This window comes from Dermacentor albipictus, chromosome 5 (assembly GCF_038994185.2).
Source record: "Dermacentor albipictus isolate Rhodes 1998 colony chromosome 5, USDA_Dalb.pri_finalv2, whole genome shotgun sequence".
NCBI classification, from domain to species: Eukaryota; Metazoa; Arthropoda; class Arachnida; order Ixodida; family Ixodidae; genus Dermacentor; species Dermacentor albipictus.
The window spans coordinates 105,755,716-105,772,411 of record NC_091825.1 but is presented as its reverse complement, the minus strand read 5'-3'; the positions used below and the strand labels follow the sequence as shown (position 1 = coordinate 105,772,411).

Genomic DNA, 16,696 nt, shown 5'->3' with positions numbered 1-16,696 from the left:
AGCTAAGTGGAAGGCATTAATTGCCAGAAGGTTTTTGTTGTCATTTTATTTGTTCAGATTAGTATTCCTACCTTAGATGCTTTGGAGATGGTGCCTCAACTTTTGAGCTTCCTGCCAGCTGTTCTTGAATTGTTTCACCAAGGGCCAACCTTCAGAAAAAAAGAAGTGTTTCACAGTGTTCCATAAAGCAGACGAGCACCAGATATATGTGACGGTTCTCTCGCCTTAGTTTGTTGCTGTGATACAAGCACTAACCAATGCACTTAAACTAATCAAGCAGGGTCTTTTAGTTTCTGACACCCAACTACGATCCTGACACTAGCAAAGTCTACAAGATTTATCAGAGTGAGCTATAAACTTAAATCAATCTTAATGTCAAAAAGCTGCAACTTGGCTAGATGCAAAATACACCACAGACTTCGGACTAATTTCTTTGTGGTATCTTATGCACAAAAAGACGCACGAAGAGGAAGCACCTATTGATATGGATCTGGTTCAACCACCTTGGGTTCTACAAGATATATTAAATCACAACAACGGGCATATTTCTCTGTGGTGGTGCCCTTGGACAGAGAAAGACTAAGTCTCTCGAGCAGCAGCAGCAATAAAGCAGACTGGCTTTTACTCTGACAAGGGTTCACATACTATGAACCTTGCCTCTACAACAGTAGTGACCTGAAATGGCTGAACACAACACTTCTAACAAAGAACTCGCTTCTGCCACATAATCTCCACCAACCGTTCAAGCGAGCAATGCTCACCTTGCCTCTTTATGGGCACAACATCCCAAAGTCTGGCCTGTGCAAGCTGAAGGATTGTTCCTCGTATATCACATATCACCTGTAAACATGCCTGCTTTGCCCATATCCAGTCTTCGTTCCCTAGTGACACTGCGCTGGAAGCGTACCACATCTTTTCCAATCCACCCACGACAGACTGGTATGAGACACTGAAAACGATGTTCCTCAAGCAAACCCTGCTGTCCGAATGTAAGCATCTGCAAGAGCTTATTTTCATGGAGGAACTCGGTGACCGCTGACCTACACAACTCTGTCACATGCAAGCCTGTTTAGAAGATTGACCAGCAGCTCCTGCGAGAGCTTTTCCTGCAGCAAGTACCAGCGTCCATGAAAAATGATGCTGGCCCTGGCATCAGACGTATCTCTGTCCGCTTTGGCTGCCCATGCTCTACATCTGTCATCTCTACATGTGCACTCCAGAACCATCAAAATGTGGCTTCCGTAGCTAGGAATTGAACCCGCAACCTTGAGCTAAGTAGGTGAATGCCATGGTGACCGAGCCACTGTGGTAAGTGACATAAAATGCAACATGCAGCAGTGTATATAGTACTGGAGCACACAAAACATTTTATCGCATTACACCTCTTTCTCATTTAGTAAAATGTGTGCTATAATAAAGCTAAGGTACACCACTGCAGCTTGTCTATGCTATGCAACTACTCCTACAAAGCATGAACAAATGATACCTTCGTTTTCCACAGGGTGTGCAGCCCAATGTGGGCAGCTGCTTGGCATGTGGTAGGGATGTCGCACGTGCTTGCCTTGGACTCTCTTTGCTGCCAGAAAAAGAATGGAAGTCCAGAAGCTGAACATTTTCACTCTCTACTTTCCTACACTGCTCATACTCAGTGCTTGAAGAAGCAGAAGAGAAATTCCTTGCACGGGGTGACTGACCGGTATGTCTTTATTTCCGTGAGATACTATGACTATGACATGCCAAAGCGGAAGAATACAGAATTATTCTGACCACCTAGTGTCTTCTACTACAACTTAAATTTCACCACAGGAGCATTTTTACAATGTGCATCTTCCATAATGCGGCCACTATATTGCAGGGACTGAACCTGCAACATCACACATAGCAGCAGGATTTTGAAGCTGCTGAGCTACCTTGGCACTTATGCTTTGAAACAGATATAAAAAGTCAAGGGGAAAAAAAAAACTGCAATCAAAGGTGTTGTATGAAAATATGAAAAGACGGTGAGAATGTTTAATTATGACAAAACTGGGAGACGTATTGTGCAAACCAGTATGCCACTAAAATATAGAGGGATGTCATTGTGTGCATATGCAGAAGGAAAGTCAGAGCAACATAGTCATTAAATTCAATAGTTGTCAGCAAAGGGACGTGTTTCTTGTGAAGGCTAATAAGCAGCGCATCACAAATGGATGCGTAGGCACGAGGGAAGCGACAGGTGAAGCTTATAGTGCTTGGATTTGAAAGGGGCACCAACAGGCCTGTTGATAAAAACCTGATTTTTGTCAATGAGCATTTGTGTGCAAGCCTGGAGTGAATGCTGTGCACAGCCATCACCAGAAAACACCAGTACAAGTGGCAGTTTGTTTGGACGCGGAATGGCAGAATCTTCGCATGAAAATTGGATGATGCTGACGCCATTTCGATTACATGTGAGGATGACCTTGCTGCAATAGCCTAGAGATAAAATGGAAATAACTGCTACTAAGGGCTCCCAAGATAAAATGCATCACCAGGAATATGTAGAGCTTAGCAATGTAAAGGTGTGTGACCAGCACAAGCAAAATGGTGGCACAGTATTTCACTTGAATGGATGTTCCCTATCTAACAAGTATAAAAATTTTGCCTTGCTGCTTAGCGAATTTACTTTTAAATTCAATATAATCGTGATAACCGAGACATGAGGTAATGCCAGACCTAGATGGCTACATCTACTACTTGCTAAAGCAAACTAACCGACGAGGCAGGGGAGCAGCTATTTATGTTCTAAGCATGCACACTTGTGCCATCGTTACTGAATTCACAGTGCTAACATCTGATTATGAAGCACTTAGTCTATGCTGTGGCAACACCATTTTTACGGTAAGTTAACACCCTCCTTCAGGAAACGCGATAAATTTTTGCAATATAATTGATTGCCTTTTGGAACATGCTTTAGAAGCAGAGACTAATTTTTGGTGATGACTTCAACATTAACATTTGCCCAGAAAACAAAAGTGCTGTGGAACTGCCAAATAGATTGACCATCTTTGGCTTTTGCAATGTCATTACAACACCCACGCGAGCATCGGTAACTAGTTCATCTATTTTGGATCTTTTTGTTACCAATGCTGAGATAGTTGTAACTGCTGCTGGCACAATTAGCTGTGATATCAGTGACCATTCTCCCATATTCATGGCATATCTAAATTTTGTACGGTATTTATAGATGTTCAGTACCACTTTCAAGGCAGGCAAATGCAGGGGTTACAGGTGGTGAACCTTAGGAGACCCTTAGTTACAACTACATGAAGCTAACACAATGAACCTGGAGAAAGCATAGGGAAAATTATTTGTTTAACTGAAATTCAGAAGAAAAAAAAAGAAAAACGAAATGAAAGTGGACAAAAAAGTAACTTTCCCTAGGTTGGAGCCTAACTCGCATTTTCCACATTACATGTGCAGTGCTTTAACAGAAGACCCTTGGTAGTTTGAGTGCATAATTAAAGTACAGTGGTTAAAATTTCATCAGGAACATAAATACCATGAGGTGAAAAAAATTTAGGAGGTGACAAACAGCTGAGAAACAGTGCACTGTGCTGCTAGAATCCCAATCCCTGTGCTTGAATCCCAATCTCGTGAAAGACTATATTCTCTGCACCTTGCTGATCCATATACAAAAAATATAGCAGGAATGTCAAACCTGTAACAGTAACTTTTGTGGAAAATTGCAAAAGACTTAGGCATAAAATGCTCCTACATTAAAAACAAGGTGCACCTCAGTTGCTGGACCTCAAAAAATCTGCATGAACATATGATTGTACACATCTTTTATCACTTCAGCTGAGCAGCCAACTTATTAGCTACACCCAAATGTGATGACCACTCTTCAAAAACTGGCATATCCCATGCTTGTGTGGGAATCTATGTTAAGGGAAGCTTTCGATGATGTTAGCACAAATTGTAAACTAAATGTTTCACAAATGTAATGCCAATATCCGAAATGCTTGCAGAAAATGTGTAAATTGAATGTTATATTATGCAAATAAAATAACAATGATGCAAGGGCAATCCAACCTTTAATCAAACCTAACATGGCCAGGCAATAGTAACATAATGATCCAAATGTTTAGACGCATGCACGCCCTCTATTTAAGGGTGACAGTAGTGCCAACATAAATGCATGCGACCACTAAGGGGTGACCTATGTTGCCAACTTCTCGCATACTGTTGCTGACATTTATTTTTTGCCTCTGGTAATGGGTCGTGGGTATTGACGGCAACAGGATGGCACCAGAATGGCAACGCTATGGTGACAACAGAATGATCACGATGGAACCACAATAGTCTGACAACCACGGCGTGACAACTGCAGAGTGACCACAGCTGCACGGCGATGATGGCATATGCCCTCGACTGCATGATTATGAAGGCATCATGACTGCATGGGAATGAGGAATGACAATGAAGGAGTGATGAGACAATAGAATTACGAGAGAGAGAGAGTGAGTGACAATGGCGGAATGATGACATTGGAACCACGAAGATGAAATGACCACAGCTGCATGACGATAATGGCATGCCAACAACTGCATGCATGGAAGGATGGAATGACAACTAAGGAGTAACAACAATGGAATGGCAATTGAATGACAATGATCAGTCACGATGACAAATTGACGACGCAGGAATGATGATGATGGAACCACGAAGGGAGTGACAATGACAGAGTGACAACGCTGAGACGATGACAACGGCAGACCACGGCATGACCATAACCAAGTGATTGCGACAGACTGTGTAATGACAACATACTGACAACGGTGGAATGATGATCACAGAAGCAGAACGGGAGTGCCGATGACAGAGTGACAATGCCAGAACAACAACACGTGCCCGGCATGTCCCATCCTCCAACGGCTATGCCCCTGTGATTAGTCCGGAGAATTTCTGATTTTGTTGAACCATCTGCAGTCAGAAATTAGTCCAAACTTTCAGCTTCCTCTAGTTAAAAACCATTCTTGCATTTTTAATACCATAAAGACAACTAAATTTTGAGTAGCCAAACACATCACACAACAATATTTATTTCCGCAGTTCGAACACAACAGTGTACAGTACACAGTAGGTTTGTTAGCAGCGACTAGTGTGATACTTCCAAAGAATAACAATATTTCTTTTATTCTACTGATATTTGAGCAAAGGCATAATTTTTATCCAGAAGTCCTTCATGACCTCAAGTAGCTCCTCAGGTCATCTAAAGGAATACAGCAGTCCCATGTCAATGTTCGCCTATGATATAATGTGTAGTTGTAACAACGTACATGTTGGCGATATCAAAATCTGATTACATATTGCGTATATTTGCTTTATCATAAGATATCCCACGCCAAGCACTGAGATCTGGTCACAATCGTTTAGTCCCAGCTTTGTAAATTATCCTGCTGGAAATATTTCCTGCATCAAAAGATGTTCCACCGGCACTGATGCCTGCAGGGCGCTACTCAACAGTGATGGTATTCCATGAATACTTGCCATGCCTGTGCTCCACATACAACAATGACGTTTGGAGTGCCACTGCCTAGCAGCTTTAATTTACGCTGGGCAGGTGTCAAATACCTGTATGTGCACAGGACAGTACGTATGCAATAGAGTTTCACAGCTGCATCAATGAGAGAATTGCAGTACTGATGGACATGGTGTGGACTCCCAGTGCCACTGACATGTTCTTCAATAAGACCTCTGAAGGCGTACAAGTTCTTGTCACCACATTTATTTACATTACACTAGCTCAGCTTGCCAGCCACATTTGTTATACACTTAAGAAACTTCTGATTACTGCTGTGAATGTGCTGGTGCTGCACGCTCATTATCATTGTCATCGCGGTCTGGTCTGGTCTCCCAGAGGCGTCGTTCCGCATTTCACATGGCGTAAGGTCTCTTAACATGCCGGTGTACGTTGTGCCATGTCGTAATGGTAGTGCACATGCCGCCTCCCTTTCTTTGAAGTGGCCCCTGTCATAGGTCGTCGTCACACACTCCACAACCCCTATCCTGACATGCACATCAAAGAATAACAGTCCGCCAAAAGGAGGTCACATGCATGTACGTGGTTTCCACGTACGCTGTACACATGCGCCGTATACGCACTTTACATCTAGCTCTTGACAACAGATATTAACCAATCCACAACAATGGTAGCTGTTGTTGCATTCACAATTTACTATAATAATACATATGCAGTCAACTTTATACGTACATGGTACATATACCTTCTGTTAGGTGCTTCACCAAAAAACCTAAGGAAGGGCCACAGTTCCCACACCATATTGTTCTCTTTCCTTGCCTTGATAAACTGGTGTTTTATGGATTTCCATTTGAGTTCACATTTGGATGCTGCAAAACAAGTGCCATTACATACACTTATGTTGTTCCACCAATGATCAAATCATGAAAATAGCCTGTGCATTGCACATTGTAAATGCATTGAAGCGGTAAACACAGGCACTCGCGTTGCTGCATTCCAACATCTCTCGCGATCCTCTTCCGAGCGCTCTTCTTCGCCTCATTGCTGTGAAATCCTTCGTGACATATGTCATATATTTCCGGATAGCACTGCACAAGTTTGGAGAGTTCCACAGCGAAGTCGTCTGGCATACTTTCAGTTAGCGAACAAATTTTACAGAGCATGGAGTGAGTATCGGGTTTCGGTATATGCAAACTACTTGCGGCGCTGTGCAATTTGTTATCGCCTAGATTTTCACTGCGTACGTGTTTCATGGGCTGTGCAATTTCCTCGAAGAAGAAGCCTGTTCCGTGATACGTCGCTGCGCTGTCACATCCTCTATGGCTGAGTGGAGTGACACATCTGCCATAAAAGTCGTTTACGACATATAACCACGCGTTACCAGAGCATCGTCCTTGTAAGCTCAGCATTCAATTTTTTTCACTGCTAGGCTCTCGATTCCATTGCACGCAGATAAACGTGAATTCCTCAGGCATGGGTGTCGCCGACATCTATGAAAAACCTAGTCTGAGATTGCATACTAAGCGAGAAAGTGAAACTATGCATTGTTTCCGAAACACCTGCCATCGAATTGCAACTTGCGAGCTGCGCTGCATCTGCAATATTGCTCAGAAATGCTCGCAACGCATGTGGCGTCGTAACGAACACGAAATCGATGAACATGTGTACACGTGGGCATTTATAAAAAGATGATTTGAGGCAAGAAAGTCTGCTACTACTGCTAAACACCTACGAAGTTGATAAAAAATATAAATACATAAATAAATAAAAAAGGGGTGTGCTATTACTCGGAACAATTTAGAATAACAAGTAGAATACTGTCCTATTTATAAATCCGAATATATATCTTGAATACTTCCTGAATAGTTCACATTGCCCGCCGTTCATGATACAAACATGAAATCAAAGGAAGAAGCAACAACTTTCATCCTAACCACAGTGGACCTAATGTAGCAGAGCATGTACAAGTATGCTGCATTGCTCACAAGTGAACACTTTTCCAGCTAAACTACAACCATACCTTATTTCTATGTTTTCGTCCACTGTATTAAAATGACACATGCGGAGTTTTAAAAAATATCCTTACAAACCTTTTTCGAAATACTTTGTACATTCCTTGAAATGTGATGGTGAGTCACAATTACTTTAGAAGATATCGGAAGTGGTTAAGCTATTACAATGCCTGATGCACTTGGCATGAATGACTAGTAAAGTGCTAAAGAACAACAGACACGTGGACTGCAGGACTGATCACCGAGCCTCAGGCACCCTGTGCCCCTCTGTACCCCAATTCGGGCACTACAGGGTCTTATTATGCGTGTGAAGGTCCCATAAATTCTAGGGGCTATAGTCATACGCTCCTTGTACACCAGTGCTGCCTTTATTAAGAATATTTATTGGCCAGCCCAAGCCATTTCCTTTGGTTAAGGTCATTGCACCATGGTTATCTGGCTGCAGGACAAAAGCAATGCTGAAACCACTGCCAAGCTGCTCCTGCAGCTTCACCCAGATTTCAGGGGCAGGGTGTTTCAATCTATTGATTCACTGCAGGCTTAATTTTCAGTGCATGCCATCGTAGATCCTGACGAACCTTATGGCTCAAAACAGCATAAGCTGCATAGCTTCAATTGAGCTTTTCTGGTGCGGCTTACCAGAGAGGCCAAAGCTCTCACACCCCCTTTTTTACACACATTCATAATTGTCCTTCTTGCGAGCCGTTCATTGCTCAAAGCTGTTTGTCAGGCACATTCCTGGAAGAATGGTAAGCTTTCCACTTTGCTCCTCACCACCGGGAAGCACTGGGTGTATACAATTGAGGTTCGAGTCAAATCATACTACTATGAGGATCATCATTGTTGCATGACGAAATTGCCACACATGCATTGTGTCAGGCCAAGTGGCAGATTAGCACCCCCACCCCCCTTTTCATTACTTCCATCACTCAGACAGTGAACACTTTCAAGCAATTTTCGGTAACAGTGGAGCCATAAAGACTTTAGCTTTTCAGCAACATATTATTAATGCTTGCAGAAATACACACCTATGTAATTCACGGGATCAGTTGGCTTCAATTATGCTACTGCAAAATTTCCCGAACAAAAGAAGTGCTATTCTCAGGTAAGGAAAGATGCAGATAGTGTCTAACGAGCACTTCTTCTAGAAACCAGCAGTCCACATTCTAAAGTGTTAAATTTGGGCTTGCTGGCACATCATCTTGAAAGATCTATCAGTGTAGCGCCACCAATATAAGGATGCAGCACTGGGTACGTGTGTCTTGTCCGTTCTCTGCGTCCTTGTAGTGGTTGCACTACACTGAAAAAGTAATGCAAGTAAAGTTTTTATGCACTTTGTAAGGCCTTCTTTGCTCCCGCTGCACTTACTCGGTTTCAAAGTAAATGTTTTGTGGCTCGCAGGGCTCGTTGTCCACCGCAATGCCCCATCTTTGCTGCCCAACACAAGCTCGGCAACTTCTTTGTGGTACAAGCAATCACAGCCCTGTCTGCATTGGCAAGCACTTACGAATAGAAGCTGTCCTTGATATTTTTGCAGACTGTATGACGTACAAGCTTGTACACTATCTGCAGTAGCGAATTTCATCCGACTCTCAAGCATGTAAGCAACAGAACCCTGCAGAGGCGTTATGGCAATAGCAGTTTCATGGCAATGCCAAATTAACATAACTGTGAAGTGGCAGGTGCATTTGTTTGAACATTTTCACTTAGAAAGGTGCAATTTGGTTAATCAAAGCCTAATTACAGCCAAGCATCTCTTTACATAGTAGACTTGCATTAATTTGACTCTTGTGGGTCTGCAAGATTTTGACAAATTACCCGAAAGGCCAAAGTTAACAAATGGCGGCAGAATAAACAAATTCTCCATTTTTTTTTCGTTACTTGAAGTAGTCTGTAATATCTTTTTACTCTTTCACCTTGGACCAGGACTCGACCACCATGCAGCGAACAGTACCAACATGATTAAAACACTGCTTCAACGTTGAACTGTCGCGTTGCCGACAGAGTCATCAGTGAGTGGTCTACAAACTGTCATTGGCACTGACGAAATCCTCGAGACAAAAGCTGTAGTACCAACTGCTGAATTTTTTTTGCATTATGCTATGTGCATGAGGAGTGCCATTGGGGGTCGAATTAACCAAAGTGGCATGCTTTAGGTTCAAACTAGTTTTGCTTTCATATCAATGCATTATTTCTCGCCTGGACTTTTCACTGCATTTGAATTAAGCAGAAAGTTGAAATAACTGAGGTTGATTTAGCGGGAGTTGACTATATAGAATGGTTGCAGAGCACAACCATCAATTCTATTCCAATATCATTCAGTAAAACTGAGAACTGTGATTTGTGAATTCTCAGTGAATTGAGAACTGTGACACTAAATTGTCAGATTGAAAAATCTCACCCATTTCTTATTGTGGGAATGCCAATACAATTTCATTCTGTTCTTCTGACTCTGGTGCATCAAAACACAGTTTACGCTGCAAAGCTTACAGCACGTAAGAAAAGCAGCAAGTACTGAGACCACACAACTGTGAATTCAATTTTTATTGAACATGTCACAAAAGACACCTGGCTGTGCAGAACAATCGTGTTTGCCCTCTGAACCTGAGATCCTAAAACAGATAAAATTCTAATGTGCCAATCTAAATGAATGTTAACACTTAAAAAAAGTAATAATCATGGAGTGTATCTGTAGTAAAATAGATGTCAATGAGTATAAACTATTGCCAAACAAAGCATATGTTTTTCTCTAGCTCCAGAGAGATGGATTTAAGATACTCTTGCAACTCAGCAGATAAAGAAAAATAAAACAACTGCACAGTAACTTAAAAAAAGTTCAACATTTCAATTGTTTGCTGCTTCGTCGAGCATTTTAAAGATGCTGGCCTTCATGGTTGATACAACTTCTGGCCTGAGTTTAGCAAATTTTTCTTGCAGCTGCTTGAAGAACTTCTGGTTCAGTGCAGTATCAAACTTCATGCCTGCAAGTGCATCTGCTTGGTCATCAGCACCAACGCCATTTCCTTCAATTCTGAAAGTACAAAATGAAAGGTATGAATGTAGATTGAGCAGTCATACAAGCATGCAATTTTTTAAATAAGCTTACTTTTCCTAATATCATTTGTTTGTGCTAGCTACATGATCAAGCACTGTAGAAAGTTTTGCTTCAAAAGGAAAACACAGGAAAAAAAGACTGGAGTTATACGTGCCGAAAGCATGATATTGTTACGTAGGATGACACAGACGAAAAGCTATGTACAAATATATTTATAAGGAAAATACGCTGCGCTAGGCCAAGAGGCAACAGCCCGCGCTAGCATCTAATCGTCGTCGTCATCTTCACACTGCTGGCCTTTCGTGATCGCACATATTGTGCCGTAGCACTACCCCCGGCTGCAAAAGCGCCGTCCCGGAGCGACTAAAGATCGGACTCGGAAGCAGTGTAGTAGGCCTTGAGCCTACTGACGTGTACGACATCACTAGATGCCACAGGAGAGGACGAGGTTGAGCCCACAGGAGCAATTTCGTAAGTCACAGGCGTCACCTGGCGCAGCACGCGGTAGGGCCCTGTGTATCGCGAAAGAAGTTTCTCTGAAAGTCCGACGTGACGAGAGGGCGACCACAGGAGCACGAGCGCACCAGGTGAAAACTGTACGTCACGATGGCGGGCGTTGTACTGACACTGCTGAGTGGTCTGTGAGGCCGTAAGTCGAGCACGGGCAAGCTGGCGTGCATGGTCGGCGAGGGCGATGGCGTCGCGCACATACTCGCTTGTTGAGACCGCAGCAGGAGGAAGTGCCGTGTCTAGGGGCAAGGTAGGTTCGCGACCGTACAGGAGATAAAAGGGAGAAAATCCGGCGGTGTCGTGCCGGGAAGAATTGTATGCAAATGTTACGTAAGGAAGGGCAATGTCCCAGTCGTGGTGGTCCTTGGAAACGTACTTGGCCAGCATATCGGTAAGAGTACGGTTTAACCGCTCTGTCAGGCCATTGGTTTGAGGATGGTATGAAGTAGTCAGTTTGTGTTGAATGGAGCAGGAACGCACAATGTCAGCGATAACTTTCGAGAGGAAGTTTCGACCACGGTCAGTAAGCAGCTGTCGCGGGGCGCCATGAAGCAAGATAATGTCACGCAAGAGAAAGTCCGCGACGTCAGTGGCGCAGCTGGTAGGGAGAGCCCGAGTGATAGCGTATCGGGTGGCGTAATCAGTCGCGACGGCTACCCATTTGTTCCCAGAGGATGACGTGGGAAAGGGACCGAGCAGGTCTAATCCAACACGAAAGAACGGTTCCACAGGGACGGTGATCGGCTGGAGATGACCGGCAGGTAGCACCTGAGGTGTCTTCCGACGCTGGCAGGGATCACAGGCAGCAACATAGCGTCGAACGGAGCGAGCGAGACCAGGCCAATAGAAGCGGCGGCGGACGCGGTCGTACGTGCGGGTTACCCCAAGATGTCCTGCAGTGGGTGCGTCATGCATCTCAAAGAGCACAGCCTGTCGTAGATGTTTTGGCACGACAAGAAGAAGATCAGGGCCATCAGGGAGGAAGCTCCTTCGGTACAGAATGCCGCCCTGGAGGACATATCGGTGAACGGATGCGTCGGTAGGTGTAGAGCGCAGACGCTCGATGAGTACTTGCAGCGATAGGTCTCGGTACTGCTCATCGGCGATGTTAGCGAAGGCAGACACAGAGAAAATGCCGTCAGCGGTACTACTGTCGGCGTCGTCAGGCTCGTCTACCGGGTAGCGAGACAGGCAGTCAGCGTCCTTGTGTAGTCGGCCAGATTTGTAGGTGACAGAGAACGAATATTCTTGGAGGCGTAAGGCCCAGCGACCAAGTCTTCCTGAAGGGTCTTTCAATGAGCATAACCAACAAAGCGCGTGATGGTCTGTGACAACGGAAAAGGATCGGCCATATAAGTAAGGGCGGAATTTCGCAACCGCCCAAACTAGGGCCAGACACTCACGCTCAGTGATGGAATAGTTGCGCTCCGCGGGTGAGAGGAGCCTGCTGGCGTAAGCGATAACACGGTCGTGGCCACGCTGGCGTTGTGCTAGTACTGCTCCAATTCCGTGACCGCTGGCATCAGTACGGACTTCGGTAGGCGCAGAAGGATCGAAATGGGCCAGAACGGGAGGCGTTGTGAGAATGTCGATTAGATGAGAGAATGCAGAGGCCTCGTTATCGCCCCACTGGAAAGGAGAGTCTTTTTTCAAAAGGTCGGTTAGTGGTCGTGCTATGGCGGCGAAATTCCTCACGAAACGGCGGAAGTACGAACAAAGGCCGATGAAGCTGCGCACATCCTTGACACACGTCGGAACAGGGAAGTGCGTAACAGCATGGATCTTGCCTGGGTCCGGTTGCACTCCATTCGCGTCAACGAGATGTCCAAGGACGGTAATCTGGCGACGGCCGAATTGGCACTTCGATGCGTTGAGTTGCAGACCGGCTCGCCGAAAAACGTCCAGGACTGCTGAGAGGCGCTCGAGGTGCGTAGCGAACGTTGGGGAGAATACAATAACGTCATCCAAGTAGCATAAGCACGTGGACCATTTGAAACCGTGAAGAAGGGAGTCCATCATGCGGTCAAAAGTGGCAGGAGCGTTACATAGGCCGAACGGCATCACCTTGAATTGATAAAGACCGTCGGGTGTCACAAAGGCAGTCTTCTTGCGGTCGAGATCGTCCACGGCAATCTGCCAATAGCCGGAGCGAAGGTCAATAGAGGAGAAATAGTGAGCACCGTAGAGGCAGTCAAGGGCGTCATCAATCCGAGGTAGGGGGTACACGTCCTTTTTGGTAACTCTGTTAAGGTGCCGATAATCCACGCAAAAGCGCCATGAGCCATCCTTCTTTTTTACCAGCACAACCGGTGACGCCCAAGGACTACATGACGGTTCAATAATGTTCTTGGCAAGCATTTTGCGAACTTCTGCGTGAATAACTTGACGCTCAGCTGGTGACACTCGATACGAGCGGCGATGAATAGGAGGGGCATCGCCGGTATTAATGCGATGTTTGACAGCTGTAGTTTGGGCTAAAGGACGATCGTTAAAGTAAAAAATATCGTGGTAGGAAAACAGAACGCGGTAGAGTTCACGAGCGTGCTCGGAGGGCAAGTCGGGGGCAATCATTTTCCGTAAGTCAGCGATGGAACAATTTGTCGACTGCGATGGTAGAGAAGTATCGGATGAAGTGTCGTCTACTGCAATGGATGCTACTGAGTGATCCTCGAACGAACAAAGCTGGGCCAAAGACATCCCATGTGGCAGCACTTGTGTCGTCAAGCCAAAGTTGACCACTGGCAGGCAGACGCAATTCGCCGTAATAGATAAAACTGTATGGGGTACTGTGATCCCGTGTGTAAGGAGGACGTCTTGCATAGGAGCCGCAATGTAGTGACCGTCGGGGACTGGTGGGGATGACACTAGGTCAACGTAGGTCAGTGCCGAAGGTGGCAAGCGAACGAAGTCGGCGGAACTGAGGCGACTGGGGGTGTGGTTCAGTAGGATCCAGAACAGGCAGGTCAAGGCGGAGAGTACTGGCGGAACAATCGATGAGAGCAGAATGTGCGGAGAGGAAGTCTAAGCCGAGGATGATGTCATGGGGACAGTGGGCGATGACTGTGAATAGCACGATTGTTGAGCGATCGGCGAAGGAGACGCGGGCGGTACACATACCAATTACGGGGGCTGTTCCGCCATCGGCGACACGGACAACAGGCGTCGTGGCGGGCGTGATGATTTTCTTGAGCCGGTTACGAAGGTCAGCGCTCATTACGGACAAATGCGCCCCAGTGTCTATGAGAGCAGACACGGAAACACCGTCGACGTGCACGTCAAGAAGGTTCAGATGAGTGGGCAAAGTCAGTAGAGGATTTGGCGGCGTAGGGAGCAATGCAGCGTCACCTCGAGGCGCTGCATCGTCTAGTTTTCCGGCTGGGAGCGGCGCCCGAAGGGAGTCGGCGAATAGGAGCGACGGGGCTGGGGAGAGCGAGATTGTCGTCGTTGGGGCGAAGGCGAACGAGAATAGGGGCGGTTCGGTGCAGGAGAATCAGTGGCGGCATTATCGGAGCGTGCGGCATAGGGACAAGAAGGGCCACCTGAGGGGTGAGAGTAGGCAGTATAAGTAGACCGGATCGGGGAACTCCAGCGACTACGACAGTGCCGAGAAATGTGCCCGATTCGATGGCAGTGGAAACAAATAGGCTTGTCATCAGCAGTGCGCCACTCAGATGGGTTGCGGAAACGTGGTGGGTAAGAAGATGCGGGACGGGGCGAAATCGAAGAAGCCGGGCGAGTATCAGGGCGATGGGCCGGGCGGGTATCAGGGCGATGGGCCGAGCAGATGGTGTGAAGACCCATGTTTTCAAACTCCTAGCGGACAACTGCCTGGATCAGTGAGACCGTGACTGCACATGTGTTGGTGGGACTGGAGTCGAAGGCAGCCGGATAGGCGGCCTCGATCTCACGCCGGACGATCCTGGTAACATCGGCAGTGTTGTTGGGACGAGGAGCGTCGGCACAGGAAGATGTCGCGGGGGTGTTGGGCAGACGGGCAAACTGCTGGTCAATATGTCGGCTTTTGGCGAGTTCCAGGCGGCGGCACTCCTTTATAACAGCATCCACCGTGGCTACGTTGTTGCAAACGAGCAAGTTGAAGGCGTCATCGGCAATGCCTTTGAGGATGTGGGAAACCTTGTCTGACTCAGTCATGTGGGTGTCAACTTTGCGGCACAGAGCCAAGACGTCCTGAATGTACGTGACATAGGGCTCTGTTGACGTCTGCACACGGCCGGAAAGCGCCTTCTGCGCGGCAAGTTTTTGACCGTAGGGGTTGCCGAGCAAGTCTCGAAGCTGTGTCTTAAGTGAATCCCAACTGGTGAGCTCATCTTCGTGCGTGCGATACCAAACTCGAGGTGTGCCACCGAGGTAAAAGACTACGTTGGCGAGCATAATAGTAGGGTCCCACCGGTTATTGCGGCTGACGTGTTCATAGAGGCTGATCCAGTCATCGACGTCTTCCCCATCGTGGCCCGAGAATATGCCAGGATCACGGGTAGCGGGGAGAGTGATGTAGGTCGTCGAAGGGGCAGCAGGTGTCGGAGCCGGCGGAGTCGGGTTGTCGTCGCCGGGAGCCATGAAGGAAGGCTCGACGTACCGTCCACAGCGAAGCTCCGTGACGAGGTACAGGGAACGTCCACCTCCACCAGATATGTTACGTAGGATGACACAGACGAAAAGCTATGTACAAATATATTTACAAGGAAAATACGCTGCGCTAGGCCAAGAGGCAACAGCCCGCGCTAGCATCTAATCGTCGTCGTCGTCTTCACACTGCTGGCCTTTCGTGATCGCACATATTGTGCCGTAGCAATATGATTACGAGGCACACCTCAGTGGAGGTAGTAGCAACGAACTTTATCAAACGAGCAGGCGATGACTGCACCCAAGGCGGGCGGTGTCCTCAATCGTGGATGCTGAGGGCCCTGGACACCTGCCGTACCCCGTCCACCAGGCTCAAGTCGTCTTCTAGGTCAGGGCTGACCAATTGGCCATACCATATGGTAGAGGGTATTGGGCAACTTAATTGCTTGCATTCCTTGGTGTAGATTGTTGGGTGCATTCTGTTTAGGAGCACAAAATGTAGAAAGGCAGTCACCTGAAGTCGACCGCTTTGTCTCTGATCAGCCTGGGATACCATCATCTGTTCAGTTGACAGTGTACGAGTATGTCTGAGTACTTATTGGGAACGGCGTCGAGCCTCCAGTAGGCGAGGTCCGGCAGGTTGGCTTGCAGAGCATTTGCTCCAGCCACGACGTGTGCCGCCGCATTTCTCACCACGGACTCATGGCCCGGGGTTGATTGGTTGATATATGGGGTTTTATGGCGCAAGGGCCAGATATGGCCAAGGAGTGCCATACACATAGTGATGAGTTTTCAATGAATCATTTATGAAATGAAGAAATGTACTGTGAATGGTGAATGTAGCATGGCTGTAAGTAGGCTTAAAATTAGTTGCTGTAGCTTGAATAAAATATATAATAATTAAAACAATGACCGTAGGTGTGAGTTATGACCATAAATGTTTTGTTGTGAAGGGATCATGTAATAAAATGTGTAAGTGAAAGTAGCACTGATGCATGTCCCGGGGTCCAGGGGACGTATATTTCTGGTGGG

At 46.4% G+C, this 16,696-nt stretch overlaps 2 protein-coding genes and 1 long non-coding RNA gene across 11 annotated transcripts in view; 1 reads left to right on the top strand and 2 right to left on the bottom strand.

Annotated features, from left to right (window-relative positions):
- The window catches only part of LOC139059992 (uncharacterized), a 56,533-nt gene extending 48,826 nt beyond the window's left edge, over positions 1-7,707 (bottom strand). The window contains exons 1-3 of one of the 4 annotated variants that reach the window (XM_070538665.1): positions 7,594-7,707; positions 1,487-1,576; positions 72-149 (exon numbers count right to left, since the gene is read on the bottom strand). In XM_070538665.1, the coding sequence (XP_070394766.1) occupies positions 72-149; positions 1,487-1,576; positions 7,594-7,616 (191 nt within the window). In that variant the 5' untranslated portion in view covers positions 7,617-7,707. Of the gene's footprint in view, positions 1-71; positions 150-1,486; positions 1,577-3,679; positions 3,894-7,593 lie in introns of those variants that run through there. The other 3 variants (XM_070538663.1, XM_070538662.1, XM_070538664.1) reach the window with 3 other exon arrangements.
- On the top strand, positions 6,562-9,395 carry LOC139059994 (uncharacterized). Its single transcript, XR_011514556.1, has 2 exons — positions 6,562-6,669; positions 8,917-9,395. It is a non-coding gene; the product is annotated as an uncharacterized lncRNA (long non-coding RNA).
- A 649-nt stretch (positions 9,396-10,044) lies between these two features.
- Positions 10,045-16,696, bottom strand: part of LOC139059991 (nucleolar and coiled-body phosphoprotein 1-like) — a 33,552-nt gene continuing 26,900 nt past the window's right edge. For all 6 annotated transcript variants that reach the window (XM_070538660.1, XM_070538657.1, XM_070538658.1 and 3 more), the window contains one exon: positions 10,045-10,546. In XM_070538660.1, coding sequence (XP_070394761.1) covers positions 10,360-10,546 — 187 coding nt within the window. In that variant the 3' untranslated portion in view covers positions 10,045-10,359. The remainder of the gene's footprint in view (positions 10,547-16,696) is intronic.